Source organism: Diaphorina citri, unplaced genomic scaffold, assembly GCF_000475195.1.
Source record: "Diaphorina citri unplaced genomic scaffold, Diaci psyllid genome assembly version 1.1 scaffold2245, whole genome shotgun sequence".
Lineage (NCBI taxonomy): Eukaryota > Metazoa > Arthropoda > Insecta > Hemiptera > Psyllidae > Diaphorina > Diaphorina citri.
The window spans coordinates 17,461-40,691 of record NW_007379670.1 but is presented as its reverse complement, the minus strand read 5'-3'; the positions used below and the strand labels follow the sequence as shown (position 1 = coordinate 40,691).

Here is a 23,231-nt window from a genome sequence, read left to right as displayed (position 1 = left end):
AAAAAAAAAAAAACAAACCCGAGACTCAAATAACCCCAAAAACAAAACCCCAGTCTAGAGTCATCCCCTAAAAGAAATTTTAGATATTGGAACACAAATCATTTTTATTCTGAAATCTCGTTTTGTGTCCTCATTGTCGGTATTTTTCAGTTGTCCTAAATCCAATGGAAGCGTTCGAATTACTATTTTTTGCTGTGTTTGGACAAACGACGCCCGAAGACCTCCGTCTCGTGCCTAACTTGGACCAGCCGGTGTGGACGCTTATTTTGTATAAGATAGAGCTTGGCGTGTATATGTTAGTGTCCGTAGTGGTTCTCATTAATTTACTTATAGCTATGATGAGCGACACCTATCAGAGAATACAGGTAATGAACACATTTTGTTACTTCCTCGAAGAAAATGACGAATGAATGTCATGCCGATCACTAGTGCGGTGCCGATTACTCATGCGGACCGGTTTCAGATTGATTGGGACTGATCGGATTATTTATGCTATCGTTTTGTCGATCGGTAATATACCGTACTAATGGGAACGAAGGGTTTGCTAAAATTTGGGTCTACATTCTCATGTTAAAGTGTTTAACTTTTCGGCTATTTACTTATAGCTATGATGAGCGACACCTATCAGAGAATACAGGTAATGCACACATTTTGTTACTTCCCCGAAGAAAATGACGAATGATGTCGTGCCGATCACTAGTACGGTGCCGATTACTCGTGCGGACCGGTTTCAGATTGATTGGGACTGATCGGATTATTTATGCTATCGTTTACTTATAGCTATGATGAGCGACACCTATCAGAGAATACAGGTAATGCACACATTTTGTTACTTCCCCGAAGAAAATGACGAATGAATGTCGTGCCGATCACTAGTGCGGTGCCGATTACTCGTGCGGACCGGTTTCAGATTGATTGGGACTGATCGGATTATTTATGCTATCCTTTTGTCGATCGGTAATATACCGGACTAATGGGAACGAAGGGTTTGCTAAAATTTGGGTCTACATTCTCATGTTAAAGTGTTTGTTAACTTTTCGGCTATTACTCTGAGAATACTCGGCTGCCTCGATTTTCCCGCCATTAAAACCTTACAGAACAAAAGTTAGGGGATCGTAATTGCATACCTATTACCTCAAAAAGTAATACTTAATAGCAAAACCCTTTCTATCTTCCCTTCCCTCTTGCTCAATCAGTTCTCATGTGTTGGAGCTTCAAAACCAACTTGATAGAGCCTTTCAGCCCACTGGCTAACCTCATGTTTGAACCCATGTTTCATTTCAAGCGGATTTTCAATTCAAACAGAAATGTGGGTGATATGGAAAACAATGGCCCGAGGTAATTTTATTAGAAATGATATCAAACTGAGGGGAAAAAGTTGGGATATTCCGTGAGGCTCACCTATGCTAAAGGAAATCACAATAAAACAAAGTTGATTTACATCAAGGATGTCTCCATGTCTCCTACTTGCTGTGGAATTTGAACAAGATTTCTAAGGCACGATACACATTTTCCCTCGATTTTCCCGCCATTAAAACCTTACAGAACAAAAGTTAGGGGATCGTAATTGCATACCTATTACCTCAAAGTGTAATACTTAATAGCAAAACCCTTTCTATCTTCCCTTCCCTCTTGCTAAATCAGTTCTCATGTGTTGATTTCCAGATGTATGAAATATGAAGTCCCGAACATGTTGGATGTGAGAGAAAATCCAGGTGTTCCTTATCACAAAAGTGTCCTCATCACCAAACTAAATGACCCGAGTGTAAATTCCAAGACCATCCCACGGTTTCCCAATGATAACAAAAATACCGACCCTATGCTTCGCCCCAAGCAACATCCCTTCTTCAGCCCAGATCCGTTCTTCCCTCACTTTGACGTTCTGGACAGTATTATGGACAGTCTCATGCAACCACTCAATGATCCCTATCCACCACCCAAAGTTGACACCAAAGCCAAACTTCCTGAATCACGGGACACGGAAGACTCCAGTTTGAAATTCTGGATTCGAAACGAGAACGCGTTCAAAAATAAACCACGGACGATCAAGTTGAACAAAAGAAAAATCGATACAATGGTAGATCCATTGGTTAGTGAAAACAAATCAGCTGTGGCAGTTGATAACGAACTATCAGAAGATTATCCTGATTACAAGACAGACTTGTGGAAGAAATACGGAGAAAAGGGTGACAAGAAAACGGAATTGAAATCCAAGAACTCAGACGATTTCAAAGGGGTCAAAGACAATACATGGCTTCCAATAAATGATAGTGACAACGAACGTGCACCTGATACAATCAACTCCAACGAAGAAAACAAAATCAACAAATACCTGAAGGAAAACGAAAACGAATGGTGGAACCGTCTGGTGTTTCCCCGGAAACCGAAGATTATTCGAGATCACAAGAAAGGCGATTGTGGTCGACAGGAAAAGCTGCTAGGAGATTCAGATTATGACGACGAGAGTAGCCTGAATGAAGACGACAGTAATTTTCGTCAAATTCATTTGGTTTTTAATCGAACAAAACCTAAGAGCAAGAGAGTAAAGGCGAGTGCTGACGATCTTTTCATAGATCTTGTTATCATTGGATTCCTAATGACTATCATGCTACTGCTGTACAAAATCTCAAAACTCCTCTATCAGGAATACAATGCCTCAGTGAGAACTCAGGGTGGCTTACCTGTCAGAAGACCATGGAAGATTGGAATCCCGACCCCAGGGTCTGTGTGGTGTAACCCCACTCCTCCATCTCCACCACCTTGCTATTCCATTCATGTTCCAGTCCCCACCCATACCACATCCGTAAAGTAACACAGAAGAAATGAAAAGATTTGAAGTTGTATGTTTAACATAGCTACGGTATTTTATTAAAGTCTCTTACAATGTCCAAATTAAGTTCAGTAATAAAAATATTTCACATTTTCATAAATATTTCGTAGTGATGATTGTCGTGAACCACAACAGTTTATTCGTTCTAGAGTCAGTGATATATGTCGAAAAAAATATATATATATATACATCAACGAGAACATCTCTACCTTCTTTACTTATTTTCTCGGTAATTCCTTTGGAAAATAAATTGCCTGCTTTTTTCGACCCAAACTTGTCTGAGTCTTGTGAAATGAAAAGTTTTCGACATTTCATTATTGTAGGGGAAGCATTTTTAAAGTTTTTCAGCTGAAAATGTGGGAATCTTCGAAACAGCATTGGATGCTGCATTAAATTTCTAGCGTAGGATGCGTCTGCCTATGTTGCTTGAGGCATCCCATGGAGCAGAACCTATACTCGTTATAAGTGAATGGTACCTTACCGGACATATCTGACGCACAACAAAGAAAACAATAGATAAGGATGGTTACAGTATGGTGCAATATTGGATCACAATAAGCACATGGGTAGAAAGTATCTGGATGTAGAATTGTAGATCACCTGGAAAATGTGCTGCTGGATATTATGGGGGTGCACTCAGCATCAAGAAAACAATTAAGGAGCTGGTTTAAATTCCAGCCAAATGGTTAAGGTGTTCCTAACCCCTATATTAGTATCTATAGCATAAAGTAGGTGGTGCTATAGCATAGTTTCTTTTCCTTTATAAAGGAACTGTGAGATCACAGTGGGTAACCAATGATGGATTCAAGACCCAGGCTGAATACGGGCAACCGCGAGGTAGGATGAAGAAGAAGATTTTGAGAATTCGACCACTAGTTACCTTGTTATACTTGTGTCCAAGAGAGAGGGTAAAACAGATCCAAACCGGGGGACATAGGATGAAAGTGAGAAAGAGGAGCATGGTTTTCCAGGCGGCCCAATTCAGAGACCCTTGCCATAATTCCTGCAAAAATAAACCAGAACATAATATAACATTAAACTAGGTGTAGCCTAACGTAGGTAAAATAGAATTACGAGTATTTGCTTCCTCATACTTCCCCCCTAAAATTTATTAAAGGCAAGGCAACCCACTCCTTGTTTATGTGCATGTGTGCTCCTTTAGATTCTCAAATACTTTTGACGCACGGCCGAAAAGCCCCTTTATTGCTGAAGTCAAGACCTGCTCAATCGAACAAGGCAACCCATTCCTTGATTGAACCATGCATGATATTTGATCACCATTTGACTCTGTGAATTTCGAACGACATAACTTTGACGATTATGGTAAAGGCATACCTGCAAGTACCTCTGAACGACCGTATGGGCAATTGATACTTAGATTCGTAGGCGCTTAACCCATCCTTTAGGGCTGTCTAGCCTACACCTAAGCCTCAAATTGGGCTTTGTGTATGGAGTTAAGCATGAAGGATACTTACATTTTCCTGAGTCTGGGCATCGACTTGCACCCCGGCTGAATTCAACAAGAGCCGCACAACGTTTTCGTTCCCCGAGTAGGCGGCTAGGTGGAGGGGTGTCATGCCGGATTCTGAGCCCAGCTCGCCTAGGAAACTAGCACCGGTAGGGGGGTCTGACTTGACCGTGCCTGGTACGTGGGATAGGAGCTCCCGAACTGTGTCTGTGGGGAGTGAGGAATAGGTGACGAAAAATTGGGTTAACCTTTCAGCATAAAAAGTTTCATCTCCAAGTGTTTAGGGGAACTTCTTTCAAAGAACCTTGGAACAACACAGCTTAGCTGGCGAGAAACAACATTTCTTGCATTTTAGTGTTTCAATACTTTCCATAAATCTCATTTTCCATACAAATTTTAAGCTTAAAGATTGCCTCCAAAGCACTATTTTCATAATGAAAATGTACACAAATTACCCACCTATACGTACAGTATAAAGTTGACTCAAATATTTCATCTAATGTGATTCGGATAACTTACCCGCTTGTCCAAAATAAGCCGCCACGTGCAAAGCCGTCACTCCCAACTTTTTACTGTACACGTTGAGAGCTTTTGACGATCTCATTTCTTCAAGTACCTGGGAAAACAACATGGAATCTGTCAAGTAAAATTTTCAACTTATTGTTTCAAAATTTCATCAACAAATGGTTTCTTCAAATTAAATTGATCCCAAGGTAAACCTAGACCCCTGACAAATGGAGTGTGTTCCAATCCACTCGACCTTTGGTTCCAGTGGGTTCACAACGTGACGTCATAAAAGTAGATAGAAGCCTATCTACTTTTTTTCCTACTTAAAAGTAAAAGTCATAACTCTTACTGATGAAACAGTAAAAGAAACATCGAACATGGCGTAGTTATAGATCGGTGACCATCGAGATTCGTTAGCAGTTAAAAAACAATAACGCACAAATTACAAAGTTAAAAGAGGTGGTGTGTGACTATTCAAAAGTAGGGTACTTGTTCAGAAATCACGTCAATGAAAAATTGCTACTTTCTTCAAATTAAATTGATCCCAAGGTAAACCTAGACCCCTGACAAATGGAGTGTGTTCCAATCCACTCGACCTTTGGTTCCAGTGGATTCACAACGTGACGTCATATTAAAAGGAAGCCTATCTACTTTTTTTTCCTACTTAAAAGTAAAAGTCATAACTCTTACTGATGAAACAGTAAAAGAAACATCAAACATGGCGTAATTATAGATCGGTGACCATCGAGATTTGTCAGCAGTTAAAAACAATAGGTAACACACAAATTACAAAGTTAAAAGAGGTGGTGTGTGACTGTTCAAAAGTAGGGTACTTGTTCAGAAATCACGTCAATGAAAAATTGCTACAAAAGGGACCTGTCACAAATGAGCAGTGATGACCAGTGTTATTATAAGGTTAGGTTAAACACAAAAAGGAGGTTTCTTTTTCATTGTCATGGCTTCTGAATAATTACCAAAAGTAGTAATCACCTGATTATGTCCGTTCTGAGCCGCCAAATGAACGGCGGTGAATCCAGTCTTATTTTCATCCGTGCACGAGGCGCCCGCCTTGACGAGAACTCGCACCACATTGGCGTGGCCGCCCTCAGCCGCCAACTGGAGGGGTGTAGCTTCTGTAAATGACCAATGGAATGATGATGGTCAATAAGGAGTATTACCGAAGAGTATTTTTTAGGCTTATTGTATGGAACACCTAGATGGACTGCGTACACCTAGAGGTCAAAGGATTTCCATCGCTGGCGATGATTCCTCAGCTCCTCTCTTCATCTGCATTTATTGCCCCTTGGGTGGCTGGACAGACCGGCTTTGGACACTAGGGTTCTGCTACACCTGGGACACAGATACTGCTGAAGGCGGTGCAGTCGTTCTAAGGATCTGCGTAGCTGTTACTGCGAGAGTGTAAACAAGGTATATTCTATTCTATTATTTACCTGTAACGCGATTCCGAGCGGATATAACACCCGAGCGGTCGAATTTCATGAGCTCCTCTATGACACCCACTGAACCTTGCATGGCAGCAATGTGGGCACACGTGTTGCCGTCCTGGAGATAAGAAGAACATATATGAGAATCAGTACTTATTTATGGAAATCCTTCAAAGTACTTATTTATGGAAGAGGTACACAAACACAACTTATCGAAATCTGCAATCCACTATTTCCCTCAACGAATTGTTGTTGTTGTTTTAGAGGCTTTAGCTTTCGCCGAGTTGTAATGGCAGAATAAAGAAAAGATATATCTTTTTGTATCAGCCATACAGTGTGATGGTCTCTAGCAATGTTTATTTGGCTCGTCCTGAACCGTAGGCCACCATCGTGAGGACTTGTGCTTGATTTTTAAAAGCAGAGAGAACCCTTTGAAGAACTACCAGCTAGCTAGGCTGGTTAGGGCTAAGCTGTTCTCCTCTATGTTTAACATCCCCTAGCCAGACACGAATTGTCTCTTACCTTAGTAGTAGCAGTCACCAGGGACGGATGTGCACGGAGAAATATCTGCGCCACTTCTGGAAAGTTATTCTGGGCTGCCACATGGATAGGTTTCTGTCCCTGGTCGTCTGTGGCATCTATAGAGGCGCCGAGATCCAAGAGTAACTTGCACACTTGAAGTTGACCAGCTTCGGCTGCTAGATGAAGAGGTGTTTGTTTCCGCAGCGTGAGGATGTCGATGACTGCGGCGTGATCGTGTACTAGAAACCTGAGAAAAAAAAAAAAAATACCAACTCCCATCGAATTTGGAACTAACCCGACTATATCTCCATTCCGAGGACATTCCACGACTCAGCACATCAATTCGGGTGTAACTGTTCCTTTACGTTACTTCTGGGGAATTTCGTGTTCACCAAGTCCACGTAAATACCGTCCTTTCTCTCTGAAGCTATATTCTAAATAGCTGTCAACCTTTGAAGTTCATTTGTTGCAAGCTGGATTAGCGTGGGATTGTACTTTGACTTACCTGCAAAGGTCTGCGTATCCATTCATAGCTGCCAGATGTAAGGCTGTCCTTCCTACTCTGGACTTACTGTTGATGAAGGCTTTGTGAGTTAGGAGAGCATCGCATACCTGTAAGCAACAAGTAGTGTTATTATGAGCATGATGGCAATCGAACCCGTGACCTTCGGCATGACAAGCTAGCATGTTACCACTGACCTGTGGCCCCATTTTGCAATTTTTGAGGTAATGCTGAATCAAAACAAATTACTTCAATGAAAATACCGTCTCAAACAATTTAACAAAAGGGGACAGTACAAATATTCCCCCAATCAATTTACCAAATTTGGTTCCTTCTGAAAGCAAACGAAAGTGGTCGTTGACGATTTAAAGTGAATTTTGAAAGTTTCACAGTTCACTGTCCCTGTAAAGACGTACAAGCATGATTTACTGATACTAAACAATCTTACCCATTAGGTATAATATTGTGTGGGGGAAGACGAAAACTCATAACAGAGTGTTTGAGGGATTTGCCGCTACTCACTTTCAAGTAACCATGTTCGGCCGCCAAATGCAAAGCTGATCGGCCTTCCTGGTCAAACACGTCCACTCTGGCATGGTTGTTAAGCATCGTGTTGACCAGTTCCATATGGCCTCTATTGCATGCAATCAGGAGGGGTGTCCAACCTATGGACGTCTGCTTGTTGAGGGCTTTACTGATTTCTGTGCCGCTCATTTGTTCCAGCATACCGGTGAGAACATCGTTGTTGCCGGCAACAGCACAATAGTGGAATGCTGTTTCGTGGTTCTGAAAGGTAATGTTTTTATGTTAATGGTGACAGCAACTTCTGCTTGTTGAGGGCTTTACTGATTTCTGTGCCGCTCATTTGTTCCAGCATGCCGGTGAGAACATCGTTGTTGCCGGCAACAGCACAGTAGTGGAATGCTGTTTCGTGGTTCTGAAAGGTAATGTTTTTATGTTAATGGTGATAGCAACTGTTTTTTAATTGAAGTGGATGACACGAAGTGTAAATAGGTCAATCAACATCTTTCGTCTCCCTAAGTGGAAAATGAAGGATTTTGACTATTTCTTTGGAATGTGTCCCCATTTTAACCATCCAATTGTTACAGTAAATACTGGTACCTTCAATCTTTTTGCCCGACAAGATCATGAGATTACTAAGTATATTTTTGTCCTGTAAAAACATACCACCCGTATTTAGTATGAAGAATTGAAGAACCACGTTGCATCGGTCTGCAAGGACATGACGAGGTTTAGTACCAAGTAACAACAGAGTAGAGAAGGACACACATTTTTGTCCTGTAAGGACCACAATTTATGGAAGGATTTTTTCCCGTTAATGATCGCAATCTACGGAAGGAGGACTGGAGGACCTACCTGTTTGGTCTGCAACGACACATCGGCTCCGGCCTCCAGCAAGAGCTTGACAGTTTTCTGGTCTTCCTTGCTCGTAATGGGTATCAGTTCTGCCTTGGTTACTTGACAGGCATAATGGAGAGCCGAAGCTCCATCTTCATTCACGCTGTTCACATATTCGAGAACTTTCTCTTGGGAAATGTTCTGCACGAATTGGATGAGCAAGTCGACCACTTCGGCCTTGCAGTTGCGAGACGCGAGGTGGAGGGGAGTTTCGCCGATCTGATGAAAAGAAGGAGAGAAATGTAACTGGACATGGAGAGTGGAGAGTTTCGGGTTTATTACTTGACTGTTTGCGAAAATTCCCATCAATTTTTCATAGAATATTGATGTTCCAAAGAGTCAATTTTTGGTGCTTTGAGTTGACCATCACCTGAATGGATAGCTATTTCAGTTGTGTGTTTCTTCTTCCCTACAACTGTTTGCGAAAATTCCCATCAATTTTTCATAGAATATTGATGTTCCAAAGAGTCAATTTTTGGTGCTTTGAGTTGACCATCACCTGCATGGATAGCTATTTCAGTTGTGTGTTTCTTCTTCCCTACATAATTATGTATTTGATGAGGGACATTTTGCGGTCTGAACAAATGCAGCTTTGGCTCACTAATGTTTAACTTATGCCGAAGTTTCACCAGATATCAATACGAGAATAGCAATTTTTTTCTCCAATGGCCCAATGAGATCTCAGATCTTAATCCCCCCTAACAAAGAATATTTCCTATTACGATTCTAGCTCACTCGATCCCGGACAGAAATTTATACAACCGTTTGGCTCAACATAGTTGTTCTTCTTCATGACTACAGTGGGGTCATTTTAGATCTCTTGCTAATTTATTTTGAGGAAGACTGTACTTGGACCCTCGTCATTTTTATAGTTTTTCAACAGCATTCAGACTTATCGTAATCTGAAGGTAACACTTTTTTCTTGGATATTCCTTCGAAAGTTTTATGGACTTCCTATGCAGTAACAGGTTTAACGAAAAATGCCATCACAGGTAATCTATGAATGGTTTTATAGTCCGTTGAAATTTAAAAAAAATGTGATTTTCAAGTTCAACTTTCTGCCTAATTTTGGACAATGAATGAATGACCTATTCAAATGCCTACCCAAGTAAGGAAGTAGGGAAGTGACAAATCGCACTATTTTCAGTCAATATCACAAAGAAAATATTTTAGATCTCTTGCTAATTTATTTTGAGGAAGACTGTACTGGGACCCTCGTCATTTTTATAGTTTTTCAACAGCATTCAGACTTATTGTAATCTGAAGGTAACACTTTTTTCTTGGATAGTCCTTCGAAAGTTTTATGGACTTCCTATGCAGTAACAGGTTTAACGAAAAATGCCATCACAGGTAATCTATGAATGGTTTTATTGTCCGTTGAAATAAAAAAAAGTGATTTTCAAGTTCAAATTTCTGCCTAATTTTGGACAATAAATGAATGAATGAATGACCTATTCAAATGCCTACCCAAGTAAGAAAGTAGGGAAGTGACAAATCGCACTATTTTCAGTCAATATCACAAAGAAAATCTCGTTTCTAATAACTACTCTTATTTTCATGTTTTTCATAGATTAGTACAAATTACCTACATTGTTCTACTTTGTCTTGCCTATGTATAGCCTCAGAAAGTTTGTAGGTATGAATCATTTCCCCCCTTTCTTGATACCAATAGAATATTGATGTTACAAATTCAAAGGGTCAATTTTGGTGCTTTTAGTTGACCATTACATACATGGATAGATTTTTCAGTTGCAAGTATATTTCTTTTCACCTACATATTTGATGAGTAACATTTTGCGGTCTAGGCAAATGTAATTGGGCAAATGCAGCTTCGACACAAGTGTTGACAGTGTTGACACGCTAAAAAGCACAACTGATGCTGATGTTTCAGAGATAATTAATTTATCAATACGAGAAGCCCAAATCTTCAAAACCACGTCTGAACAAATGCAGCTTTGGCTCACTAATGTTTAACTTATGCCGAAGTTTCACCAGATATCAATACGAGAATAGCAATTTTTTTCTCCTATGGCCCAATGAGATCTCGGATCTCATTATTTTACATTGGATTTCCTACCTTATTCTTATACATAGGATCTCCTCCATCTTCCAGCAGGAGTTGCAAGGTGACTAGATTTCCATATTTGGCCGCAGCATGCACGGGGGTTTGCCCATCGTCTGTGGTCAGGTTAGGCCCCGCCCCTGATTTGAGTAACATGAGGGCACACCGATCCCCATCTTTGACCCGGGCAGCAATGTTGGTCAGGTTAGGCCCCGCCCCTGATTTGAGTAACATGAGGGCACACCGATCCCCATCTTTGACCCGGGCAGCAATGTGCAGGGGCGTCTCTCGTAACTTACCACCTGAGAGGAAGGCGAAGTGTAGGAAAAAATTTGGTTAGTAGAAAAGGCTTCCATTAAGGATGTATTGTGGAGGAAAGGACGCTAACTTCTCTTATTAGATGTATTTCTGAGAGTTTAGACCGGGATTCTTCTTTGGTGAATAGCCAATTCTGATGAGTGTTAATTAATTATTATTAAAACATTCCCTATTTGTGCCTACATGGAAACCAATTCCGTTTTCAATCACGCTAAATGAAATATCTCTTTTAATGGATCTGATACAGGTATTATGTGTATTCTACCAGCCTATTTCTTTAGGGAAAGCATCTGGCTCTACTTATATCAATACCTATACATGTATAAAACATGTACCTACATAGAAAATAGAAAACCATCTTTTCATTGACATTATATCAAAAAGCAAACAAGAAATCCTCGTAAAGCTTATTATTAAGCCCTAGTACACGTCCTTGTTCTTAAAACTATGTATCTATGCCGGCTATCATAAAAGTAGACACTATGTAGGTGTTAGGATAAAAGTCTGATTTTAATTTCTACATTTGAACATGTAAGTAATTTTTTTTTCAATAAATATGTACTGTTCTGCTGCAACATCGCATCAGTTCACTTGATCAAACGCTTTAAATGGATCAAATGATGATGATGCCCCGTAAAATCATTTTTTTCTTCTTATTCTTGTGTAATCACAACTCCGAAACTTTACCTTTCAAAATAGTCAAATACTTGCTTTACACGGGAAATACCCTGTAGGTAAAATTTGACTAGCACAGAATGTTTTAAAGTCAGGTAAATGAGGGCAAGGAGGAAGAGAAGGGTTTTGTTTACATCACGAGCAAAGGCTTCAAGATGAAGTCGAAATATATTCCAATTGACACGCCAGTCACTTCTCATATTCTTGTAATTCCTACAATATTTCGTATTCTTGTAGACATTGCCTGTACAACAATTTTGCATTGATTTCATCCTGTTGACTTGTAGACTTTATGTTTACAATTATGCAAGAATTATGTAATATATAAGATTTATGTTTCCAATATTCTACGCATATCAATCTTGTAACTTGTCCACTTTGTGGTGCACTACAATAGTACAATCTACAATCCAATTCCCAAAGTTACTCTACAACTCCTCAATCTGAGCTTTGCTATCTTTTCCACGGTAGTACCTAGATATTCAGGATTAGGGTCTGGTTTTACTTTGAAAACTGTAGAGTTCAAAGTTTCAGAGTAGTATGGAGGAATAGGATTAGTAAAGGGTTTACAATGGAATTTGCGAAATGCAGAGGTTAGCTCAGTGTTACAAGTTAAAAAGCTGTGTCCACACAGTCGACGTCGTGGATCGAACGTCGGTCGATCGACGAGGGGAAGGGGTGAATCTATGTTGTCGAGGCAGTGTATGGTTTCAGTCGACGTCGATCGCCAGGCGTCGACTATAACTGGACACACTTTAATAGTGATATTTTCGTTACTTACCCCATCGACAGTCATACGTATCTCCCTTCCTGCAGTAGACAGTAACATAAGATTTATGTTTCCAATATTCTACGCATATCAATCTTGTAACTTGTCCACTTTGTGGTGCACTACAATAGTACAATCTACAATCCAATTCCCAAAGTTACTCTACAACTCCTCAATCTGAGCTTTGCTATCTTTTCCACGGTAGTACAGGATTAGGGTCTGGTCTGGTTTTACTTTGAAAACTAGAGTAGTATGGAGGAATAGGATTAGTAAAGGGTTTACAATGGTGATATTTTCGTTACTTACCCCATCGACAGTCATACGTATCTCCCTTCCTGCAGTAGACAGTAACGCCCTCAGGATACTGGTAGCAGTCCCTGTCTGTCTTGAACACACCAGATGGACGGCCGTCTGTTGTTTTGACTGCAGAAGAAAACACAAGGACATTATGAATCAGGAAAGTAAATGATAAAAAGTTTCAAGGTTAAAAAAAGTTTCATGCAGATGGACGGCCGTCTGTTGTTTTGACTGCAGAAGAAAACACAAGGACATTATGAATCAGGAAAGTAAATGATAAAAAGTTTCATGGTATTTGTGTTATGGTCATTGCTAACATATTCAAAGTAATATCTACTATGGAGCAGCCTACCTGGATTATTCAGCGCTACTTTGTAGTGTCCCTTGACTAGTCTTAAGCCGGCCACTCACACCTAAGGCCGACCACTCACTATCAGGTAGACCTGATACAGGTACGCCTGAACAGATCCGACTGTCAGATCAGGTCTACCTGAATTCCTGATAGTAAGTGGCTGGGCTTGCAAATCCTTACTCAAATGTAAACTTAAGCATTCTGAACAATTCCTTCCTCATTTTTTTAAAAAATACTCACTATCAGGTAGACCTGATACAGGTACGCCTGAACAGGTCCGACTGTCAGATCAGGTCTACCTGTCAGGTCTTCCTGAATTCCTCATAGTAAGTGGCTGGGCTTGCAAATCCTTACTCAAATGTAAACTTAAGCATTCTGAATAATTCCTTCCTCAAAAATTCTTAAAACTTACCCCTCCCAGCGCTGCCACATTGATCCCTTTCTTGTTGAGCAGCAACTTGACAACATCTTCCCTGGAGTACATCGCCGCCAAGTGCAGAACATTGTAGTTTTCCTGAAACAGAAGAGATGAGAAATGTTTCTTTCTAAAGAATCTAAAGAAACACTGGAGCAATTATATTTTGGTGTCTCAACTAATCAATGATAAATACAACATACCTACAGCCTACAGGTATCATGCCTTAGTTGCCTCATGTCTTATTACCACTGACCATATACCATATCAAGTTTGTCTCCTATGAAAGTTAGAGAAATATGTAAATAGGCACCTAAGAGAAGATACTCATTAGGAACCTAGGAAGTTACTGTCAGGAAATGAGGATGTGTATTTTTACGATCCCTTTCTTGTTGAGCAGCAACTTGACAACATCTTCCCTGGAGTACATCGCCGCCAAGTGCAGAACATTGTAGTTTTCCTGAAACAAAAGATGAGAAATGTTTCTTTCTAAAGAATCTAAAAAAACACTGGAGCAATTATATTTTGGTGTCTCAACTAATCAATGATAAATACAACATACCTACAGGTATCATGCCTTAGTTGCCTCATGTCTTATTACCACTGACCATATACCATATCAAGTTTGTCTCCTATGAAAGTTAGAGAAATATGTAAATAGGCACCTAAAAGAAGATACTCATTAGGAACGTAGGAAGTTACTGTCAGGAAATAACTGACCATATACCATATCAAGTTTGTCTCCTATGAAAGTTAGAGAAATATGTAAATAGGCACCTAAAAGAAGATACTCATTAGGAACCTAGGAAGTTACTGTCAGGAAATGAGGATAAGATCCAGTGCATGTATTTTTACGGAGCCATCATCCGCCACACAACGAAAGTGAGAGCCAGAATGGAGAGAAAATACATCAGAAAGAAAAGAGACTTGAGCAGTTTCATATAAACAAGTGTGGAAGCTTCTTCATGTTCATCCAAATAATGGAGGCGTGGCCATTTTCCGCCGCCAAGTGCATGGGAGTTCTATCTGGAAAACGAAAGTGACGGAACGACAAATTATCATAATTATGTACTGTCAAAATCAAAATGGTCTTTTTTATAGTCTCTTGGTGTGAAGATGAAGAATTGATCCATGCAAAATGCCATTTGACATTGACCAACAGAAGGATACGTAGATTTCGGGGCATAGGATTGTGCTACAAAGTGGCACCCAACCAGGGACTCCAATTTCAAGAAGAGATTTTTAAACCAGAGTGTTATCATTCAAATCCCCTTTAGGGATGATTAATTTCCAACAAAAGTCACAGCTTTGGGTCGGGGTTGAGTTTTATTACTTTTGTTCTCTCAAATATGGAAGCACGAAATTTGTCGGCCAGGAGTTCAATAATGGAGGCGTGGCCATTTTCCGCCGCCAAGTGCATTGGAGTTCTATCTGGAAAACGAAAATGACGGAACGACAAATTATCATATGTACTGTCAAAATCAAAATGGTCTTTTTTATAGTTTCTTGGTGTGAAGATGAAGAATTGATCCATGCAAAATGCCATTTGACATTGACCAACAGAAGGATACGTAGAAGATTTCGGGGCATAAGATTGTGCTACAAAGTGGCAACCAAATTCTTCAAAGTGTTGTATGGATGATGAGGTACTGGGAACTTTCAACGTGCTTGCTGTACTAGGGAGAACCTGAGAATGCTGTATGCGACAAATTCTTCAAAGTGTTGTATGGATGATGAGGTACTGGGAACTTTCAACGTGCTTGCTGTACTAGGGAGAACCTGAGAATGCTGTGTGTCCAAATTACTCAGGTTGGGTGTTGTCAGAGGTTCTATGTCAATGACATGTTGACTGAGGACAGTTTTATTATTTTCTTAGAGTGTTACCTTGATGGTCGGTGATGGACGCGTTTGCTTTGGCACCGTAGAAATATTTGACTAACGCTTCGTCTCCCTCTGCTGAAGCTATGTGCAGAGCTGTCTGTCCTTCTCCCTAAAAGGATAAAATAGAAACGGTGAATGGAGTTTTCAAGTTTATTTTAACCATTAGCAGACAATTAGCCAGCACAGAGGTGCCCGCCGCGGCGATATCACGTTGAATACCTGTGTACAAATTGTATATCATCAGTTCCTAATGGATCACTAAAAAGCATAGCTTGTCGCCAAACGGCGGGCAAGAACCCCCATCACATAAGACCTTAGCACTTATACAAAGATACTGATAGATTCTGAAGTGACTTTGTAAAGATTCATCTTGTAAAGAAGAACAACACAAAGATGTTAAACCCTTTTAAATAAAGTCACTTACGTTTAATGGATCACTAAAAAGCATAGCTTGTCGCCAAACGGCGGACAAGAACCCCCATCACATAAGACCTTAGCACTTATACAAAGATACTGATAGATCCTGAAGTGACTTTGTGAAGATTCATCTTGTAAAGAAGAACAACACAAAGATGTTAAACCCTTTTAAATAATGTCACTATTGTCACTTACGTTCTGAATGTCCACACTCGTTCCATAGTCCACCAGTTTTATTATTTTCTTAGAGTGTTACCTTGATGGTCGGTGATGGACGCGTTTGCTTTGGCACCGTAGAAATATTTGACTAACGCTTCATCTCCCTCTGCTGAAGCTATGTGCAGAGCTGTCTGTCCTTCTCCCTGAAAGGACAAAATAGAAACGGTGAATGGAGTTTTCAAGTTTATTTTAACCATTAGCAGACAATTAGCCAGCACAAAGGTGCCCGCCGCGGCGATATCACGTTGAATACCTGTGTACAATTGTATATCATCAGTTCCTAATGGATCACTAAAAAGCATAGCTTGTCGCCAAACGGCGGACAAGAACCCCCATCACATAAGACCTTAGCACTTATACAAAGATACTAATAGATTCTGCAGTGACTTTGTGAAGATTCATCTTGTAAAGAAGAAGAACACAAAGATGTTAAACCCTTTTAAATAAAGTCACTTACGTTCTGAATGTCCACACTCGTTCCATAGTCCACTAAAATCCGCACCATGTCCAAGTCTCTCTTTCTGGCGGCCAAATGCAGTGCCGTATCTCCGTTGATAGTCGTGGCTTTCAGTTGTTCTGCCGTTTGCGTGGACAGCAACTCCCAAATTCTTCAAAGTGTTGTATGGATGATGAGGTACTGGGAACTTTCAACGTGCTTGCTGTACTAGGGAGAACCTGAGAATGCTGTATGTCCAAATTACTCAGGTTGGGTGTTGTCAGAGGTTCTATGTCAATGACATGTTGACTGAGGATTGACGATTTAAAGTGAATTTTTGAAAGTTTCACAGTTCACTGTCCCTGTAAAGACGTACAAGCGTGATTTACTCTGATACTAAACAATCTTACCCATTAGGTATAATATTGTGTGGGGGAAGACGAAAACTCATAACAGAGTGTTTGAGGACCAAATTGACATGGATTAGAACGTGATTTTCGAAAAGAGTAATAACCATGTTCAATCCACACACAACTTGGATGCTTCCCACCGCTATGAATTCAGTTGATTAAGGGTTGCCAGCCTCGACTGCTAACAGGAGAGGGATCTTTCCTTTCTGAAAGCAAACGAAAGTGGTCGTTGACGATTTAAAGTGAATTTTTGAAAGTTTCACAGTTCACTGTCCCTGTAAAGACGTACAAGCGTGATTTACTCTGATACTAAACAATATTACCCGGTATAATATTGTGTGGGGGAAGACGAAAACTCATAAAAGCAACTCCCGGCACATAGACTGGTTGCCAGCCTCGACTGCTAACAGGAGAGGGATCTTTCCTTTCTGAAAGCAAACGAAAGTGGTCGCTGACGATTTAAAGTGAATTTTTGAAAGTTTCACAGTTCACTGTACCTGTAAAGACGTATGTACAAGCGTGAAATATTACCCATTAGGTATAATATTGTGTGGGGGAAGACGAAAACTCATAACAGAGTGTTTGAGGGCCAAATTACAAGTTATCTTTACCAATATCATCGGAAGAACAATATTGCTGATGTAAATCCCACTGTTCAATCCGCGGAAGAGGCTGATGACGCCAAGTATAACAACTGTCGTCATGTTAAGCTGAACATCCACATTGGGCAGTTTGTTATCAATGAAACCATTCTAGACAGTGTTCGCCCGGATCCCGAACCGATGGTATTTGATAATCAACAGTAAGTACCACATAATTACAAAATGCCGATTTTGATTGATGTCATAGGTTGTGCGTGTAGATACAATGTTAAAGTGAATTTTTGAAAGTTTCACAGTTCACTGTCCCTGTAAAGACGTACAAGCGTGATTTACTCTGATACTAAACAATATTACCCATTAGGTATAATATTGTGTGGGGGAAGACGAAAACTCAAAACTGCGGCCAAATATGGAAATCTAGTCACCTTGCAACTCCTGCTGGAAGATGGAGGAGATCCTATGTATAAGAACAAGGTAGGAGATCTAGCGTGGTTTTGAAGATTTGGGCTTCTCGTATTGATAAATTAATTATCTCTGAAACATCAGCATCAGTTGTGCTTTTTAGTGTGTCAACACTGTCAACACTTGTGTCGAAGCTGCATTTGCCCAATTACATTTGCCTGGACCGCAAAATGTTACTCATCAAATATGTAGGTAGGTGAAAAGAAATATACTTGCAACTGAAATATCTATCCATGTATGTAATGGTCAACTAAAAGCACCAAAATTGACCCTTTGAATTTGAAACATCAATATTCTATAAAAAAAATTGATGGGAATTTTTGTAATCAAGCAATAAACCCGAAGTTCTCCCGTTAAATTTCTCTCCTTCTTCTCTTCATCAGATTGGCGAAACTCCCCTCCACCTCGCGTCTCGCAACTGCAAGGCCGAAGTGGTCGACTTGCTCATCCAATTCGTGCAGAACATCTCCCAGGAGAAAGTCCTGGAATATGTGAACAGCGTGAATGAAGACGGGGCTTCGGCTCTCCATTATGCCTGTCAAGTTACCAAGGCAGAACTGATACCGATTACGAGCAAGGAAGACCAGAAAACCGTCAAGCTCTTGCTGGAGGCGGGAGCAGATGTGTCATGTGTACGGCTTATTGCACCCCTGATATGACACTTACTATCCTGGAACTGACAAATACACAGGTTCGAATCCACTTCATCTCTACCAGATTTGGCAGGATTAAACCGAGTCTTGTATTTTTTGACAATATCCTTTACTATATCGTTGATCATCTTCATTGAATCTTTCCCGGACTTGTTCCCATTAGACCCATTGCCATCTCGATCACCATTGGCTAGTCCACTAGTGTAACCCGAAGGTTGTCGCTGGCTCAGCATTTCATTGGTAGTGGTTTTCTTGTCCATGTATCTAAACAGGGGTACCTTCGACTTCTTGTAGTCTTTCTTGTATTTGACTTTGCCGAGGGGATGACTGTTGAATCTGGAATAGTTTCTCCCGTCAAACCGTATAAAGAACACGTTAGGTATTGTGTATATTGTTTTCTAAATGTGGCTTACGGTTACATCTACGCACAGGGGTACCTTCGACTTCTTGTAGTCTTTCTTGTATTTGACTTTGCCGAGGGGATGACTGTTGAATCTGGAATAGTTTCTCCCGTCGAACCGTATAAAGAACACGTTAGGTATTGTGTATGTTGTTTTCTAAATGTCGCTTACGGTTACATCTACGTAGGTATTCACTCTTTGACGATTTCTACGTGCCCTGCAATTATAACTTGAGAAATCCAATCTAAACATGGTACCCTTGGAGATTGGAACGCACAAAAAAAGATGCTGATTGACCTTTGGAAGTAGTACAAACTTACCTATTGTATCTACTACACGCACAACCTATGACATCAATCAAAATCGGCATTTTGTAATTATGTGGTATCTACTTACTGTTCATTATCAAATACCATCGGTTCGGAATCCGGGCGAATACTGTCTAGAATGGTTTCATTGATAACAAACTGCCCAATGTGGATGTTCAGCTTAACATGACGACAGTTGTTATATTTGGCGTCATCAGCCTCTTCCGCGGATTGAACAGTGGGATTTACATCAGCAATATTGTTCTTCCGATGATATTGGTAAAGATAACTTGTCCGCGTGGTTTGGGCTTGCAATGCCACCATAAAACACATCAGGGCCAGCATGGCGGGAATTTTAAACGCTAAAATAAAATCTCAAAGTAAAAATTAAAATTACACAGTTGCTGACTCCATGTTTCACTCAACTTGCCAAATTTTCTTTACTCTGGCTGCGTTAACATTGGTAGTGTGATTGTAAATATTTTCATGTCGGATGATAGGTGAAACACCTACGTAAGGTGCCAAGGACAAAGTGGAAAGCCCACATTCATATAAAAGCCATTACCGATTTAATTAAACATAATAAAGCTCTAAATAAACTAAACATCAGCGGTGTTCACAGGATGGTGGGGGATTATTTGGAAGAAGTTACCAAGAAAAACTCAGACATAAAGTTCATAGAGGAAAATAATCACTCATCAGTCCTGTGAACATCAGTAAATATGAATAAACAAAGTACATTCTTCTAAATTTTAATCTCTATCCACATGAATATTGTAATTTTCGGGCATGGCCCATCTGCTAATGTTTGATATCCTGTAATTCCTGTAGTAAGTGACTGTAAACTGGAAACGGGATACCATGTCAAGTCAAGTAGTCACTTGAAGACCTATTTTCTTCTTATTTAGTATGAGTTATAAGTTATAAGATGTACTTACATGTATTTTTCACTTCCTACAGAACGGTTGGACTCCGCTGCATTGTGCGGCTCGTGCTGGCATGTTCGATGTAGTGCGCCTGTTGGTGGAAGCAGGCGCCTCGCCCAAGTCTGAAACCAACTACGGAGCCGCCCCCATTTGGTTTGCGGCTCAGGAGGGGCATAACGATGTGCTTCAGTATCTGATTACCAAGGAGCACGATACCTATAATCTTATGGATGATAAACGCGTGAGTATTCAAATTGGGGGTTTCTTCTTTCGATTACGTCAGAATCTGTCAATAGATTACGCCAATGTCGAAAAAAGGAGAATGAACCACTGAACTACGATCTGGGGTTTCTTACGAAATTCTTATGTATAAAGTCCAATATTTAGGACTATTGCGGAGCACGATACCTATAATCTTATGGATGATAAACGCGTGAGTATTCAAATTGGGGGTTTCTTCTTTCGATTACGTCAGAATCTGTCAGTAGATTACGCCAATGTCGAAAAAAGGAGAATGAACCACTGAACTACGATCTTGGGTTTCTTCTTACGAAATTCTTATATATAAAGTCCAATATTTAGGACTATTGGACCCCAGCGTTTCTAGATAACTACCCAAATGAGGAAATTTAGATATTCGGCGATTTCTATCGTTTCGAAATTAGAAATCGCTACTGACTCTTCGTTTGAGAAGGTCTTGACTTTGGCAATAAAGAGACTTTTCAGCCGCGATTTCTATCGTTTCGAAATTAGAAATCGCTACTGACTCTTCGTTTGAGAAGGTCTTGATTTTGGCAATAAAGAGACTTTTCGGCCATATGTCAAATGTAATTCAGAATCTAGTGGAGCACACATCAGGTTGCACTTTGCACTCCCTTGGCTTTGCCCCTGAAAACTAATATCTTCTCTGAGTCTTGTCTCGAAGAAATGAAAACTCAAAACTGAAAGCAAGAGAAAATATTAAACATCACTGACGAACTAGAACAGGACTCCGTGGAAAAGAAACGCGCCCTGCGCAAAGTCAAACGGGAAAAAGAGAAGGAGAAGAAAAAGGTGGAGGAAATTGTTCAGAAGGAGAGAAACGAGAAGGAGATGTTTCTCAAGTTAAGTGATAGACATCATTGGTTACCCACTGTGATCTCACAGTTCCTTTATAAAGGAAAAGAAACTATGCTATAGCACCACCTACTTTATGCTATAGATAGGTACTAATATAGGGGTTAGGAACACCTTAACCATTTGGCTGGAATTTAAACTAGCTCCTTAATTGTTTTCTTGATGCTGAGTGCACCCCCATAATATCCAGCAGCACATTTTCCAGGTGATCTACATCCAGATACTTTCTACCCATGTGCTTATTGTGATCCAATATTGCACCATACTGTAACCATCCTTATCTATTGTTTTCTTTGTTATTCCAGCTTCATAGTTTAGGTCTTTCTCACAACTACAACAAATCTTTTAGTATACAAGCATTTGTAGAAAAAGAACTTTGAAAAAGTACAAGTCTACTATGAGTACATGTCAACCGTCTCAGACACTGAAATATGGCAGTGAAGAATACTACAAAGCCGTGAAAAACATAAATATCTTGAAACCTCTGAATCAAAACAAGAACCAAGAAGTACAATTGAGAAGAATACTACAAAGCCGTGAAAAACATAAATATCTTGAAACCTCTGAATCAAAACAAGAACCAAGAAGTACAATTGAGTAAGTTTAAGCTGCCTCCTTGTAATTAAGAATAAAAATAAACAGATAGGTACGTGAAATCAAGGTGGTGAGTCATCTGATTATTAATAAAATAAATTCACAAGTAAAAAAAAGTCTTTTTACACTGGTACCACTGCCACTGTACCTACTCAATTGTTCAGGCTGAGTGCTCTCTGAATTCTTACTTCAAAAACATAATATTATTTTATTTTAATTAATCATACTAAAACTGTTTCTTCACAAAACTCTGGTCATGGTGGACGTAATAAAACCAACTTAACACATATACGTAGGTATCTCTGAAGAGGGCACAAAGTTAATCAAATATGACGATTAAATTTAAACCAAATATACCTAATCCAATATTTATCTGTTGAATTGTCCTAGTCTTGTGATGCGCGTTAAAATAGATCCATTTGTAAACTAAACATCAGCGGTGTTCACAGGATGGTGGGGGATTATTTGGAAGAAGTTACCAAGAAAAACTCAGACATAAAGTTCATAGAGGGAAATAATCACTCATCAGTCCTGTGAACATCAGTAAATATGAATAAACAAAGTACATTCTTCTAAATTTTAATCTCTATCCACATGAATATTGTAATTTTAGGGCATGCTATCAGAATGATAAAACTAAATCGTGTTCTAAAAACAAAAACCACCTCCTTTAGTGTTCACTTTCTAGATCAGGGATGTACTAATGTACATGTTCCCTTGATGATGCATGGTCCCTTGTCGTCTATCAGTATTAAACATGTAGATGACACCCAAAATAAATGAAATTGAAAAGCACCAGTGATTACGTTCTCACTATTTTATTTGAAAAAGAAATGTAAAATAATAATAATACAAATAAATAAAATGGACGACACCGAAGCGAATACAATAGTCCGTCCCTTATACCTTTTTATTACTATTGTAATAATGAAGGAAGGACGGACTAAAAATGTAAAATAATAATACAAATAAATAAAATGGATGGTCATGGACATCCCTGATCTAGAACCTTTGTTTGTTGAATACGAGACAGAAAATATAATAAAAATAAAATGGATGGTCATGGACATCCCTGATCTAGAACCTTTGTTTGTCGAATACGAGACAGAAAATATAATAAATAGGAATAAAATGGATGGTCATGGACATCCCTGATCTAGAACCTTTGTTTGTCGAATACGAGACAGAAAATATAATAAATAGGTAGGTATTGTATTTCTTCTAG

At 39.7% G+C, this 23,231-nt stretch overlaps 3 protein-coding genes across 3 annotated transcripts; 1 reads left to right on the top strand and 2 right to left on the bottom strand.

Moving 5' to 3' along the window:
* Positions 1–1,214: 1,214 nt before the first annotated feature.
* LOC103518551 lies at positions 1,215–3,004 on the top strand. Its single transcript, XM_008483628.2, has 2 exons — positions 1,215–1,338; positions 1,666–3,004. The coding sequence occupies exons 1-2, from the start codon at positions 1,259–1,261 to the stop codon at positions 2,810–2,812; spliced, it is 1,227 nt and encodes a 408-aa protein (XP_008481850.1). The 5' UTR covers positions 1,215–1,258; the 3' UTR covers positions 2,813–3,004.
* A 1,280-nt stretch (positions 3,005–4,284) lies between these two features.
* Positions 4,285–17,367, bottom strand: LOC103518556 (ankyrin-1-like). The gene is made up of 18 exons (XM_026830321.1): positions 17,313–17,367; positions 16,556–16,696; positions 16,122–16,241; positions 15,466–15,571; positions 14,915–15,012; positions 13,961–14,041; positions 13,575–13,680; positions 12,824–12,940; positions 11,029–11,057; positions 10,771–10,950; positions 8,652–8,912; positions 7,797–8,060; positions 7,278–7,384; positions 6,773–7,019; positions 6,257–6,368; positions 5,796–5,938; positions 4,818–4,914; positions 4,285–4,505 (listed from the first exon to the last, which is right to left on the bottom strand). Exons 1-18 carry the CDS (start codon positions 17,322–17,324, stop codon positions 4,285–4,287), a joined length of 2,442 nt encoding a protein of 813 aa, XP_026686122.1. The 5' UTR covers positions 17,325–17,367.
* Positions 17,368–18,361: 994 nt separating this feature from the next.
* LOC113471285 lies at positions 18,362–19,803 on the bottom strand. The gene is made up of 3 exons (XM_026830320.1): positions 19,459–19,803; positions 18,556–19,009; positions 18,362–18,490 (listed from the first exon to the last, which is right to left on the bottom strand). The coding sequence occupies exons 1-3, from the start codon at positions 19,713–19,715 to the stop codon at positions 18,362–18,364; spliced, it is 840 nt and encodes a 279-aa protein (XP_026686121.1). The 5' UTR covers positions 19,716–19,803.
* Between the last annotated feature and the right edge of the window lie 3,428 nt (positions 19,804–23,231).

What these genes read in the sequence shown, in the direction of transcription:
- LOC103518551 (XM_008483628.2), top strand. Translation starts at nt 1,259, where the DNA reads ATGTTTGAACCCATGTTTCATTTCAAGCGGATTTTCAATTCAAACAGA. An exon ending in ATGGAAAACAATGGCCCGAG is followed by an intron (nt 1,339 to 1,665) that starts GTAATTTTATTA and finishes GTTGATTTCCAG; the next exon opens with ATGTATGAAATATGAAGTCC.
- LOC103518556 (XM_026830321.1), bottom strand. An exon ending in TGGTGACTGCTACTACTAAG is followed by an intron (nt 6,369 to 6,772) that starts GTAAGAGACAAT and finishes TCTTATCTCCAG; the next exon opens with GACGGCAACACGTGTGCCCA. An exon ending in CTCAGAACGGACATAATCAG is followed by an intron (nt 4,915 to 5,795) that starts GTGATTACTACT and finishes TTGTTTTCCCAG; the next exon opens with GTACTTGAAGAAATGAGATC.
- LOC113471285 (XM_026830320.1), bottom strand. Translation starts at nt 19,715, where the DNA reads ATGCTGGCCCTGATGTGTTTTATGGTGGCATTGCAAGCCCAAACCACG. An exon ending in ATGGTATTTGATAATGAACA is followed by an intron (nt 19,010 to 19,458) that starts GTAAGTAGATAC and finishes GTTTGACGGGAG; the next exon opens with AAACTATTCCAGATTCAACA. An exon ending in TCGGTATCAGTTCTGCCTTG is followed by an intron (nt 18,491 to 18,555) that starts GTAACTTGACAG and finishes CACATATTCCAG; the next exon opens with GACTTTCTCCTGGGAGATGT.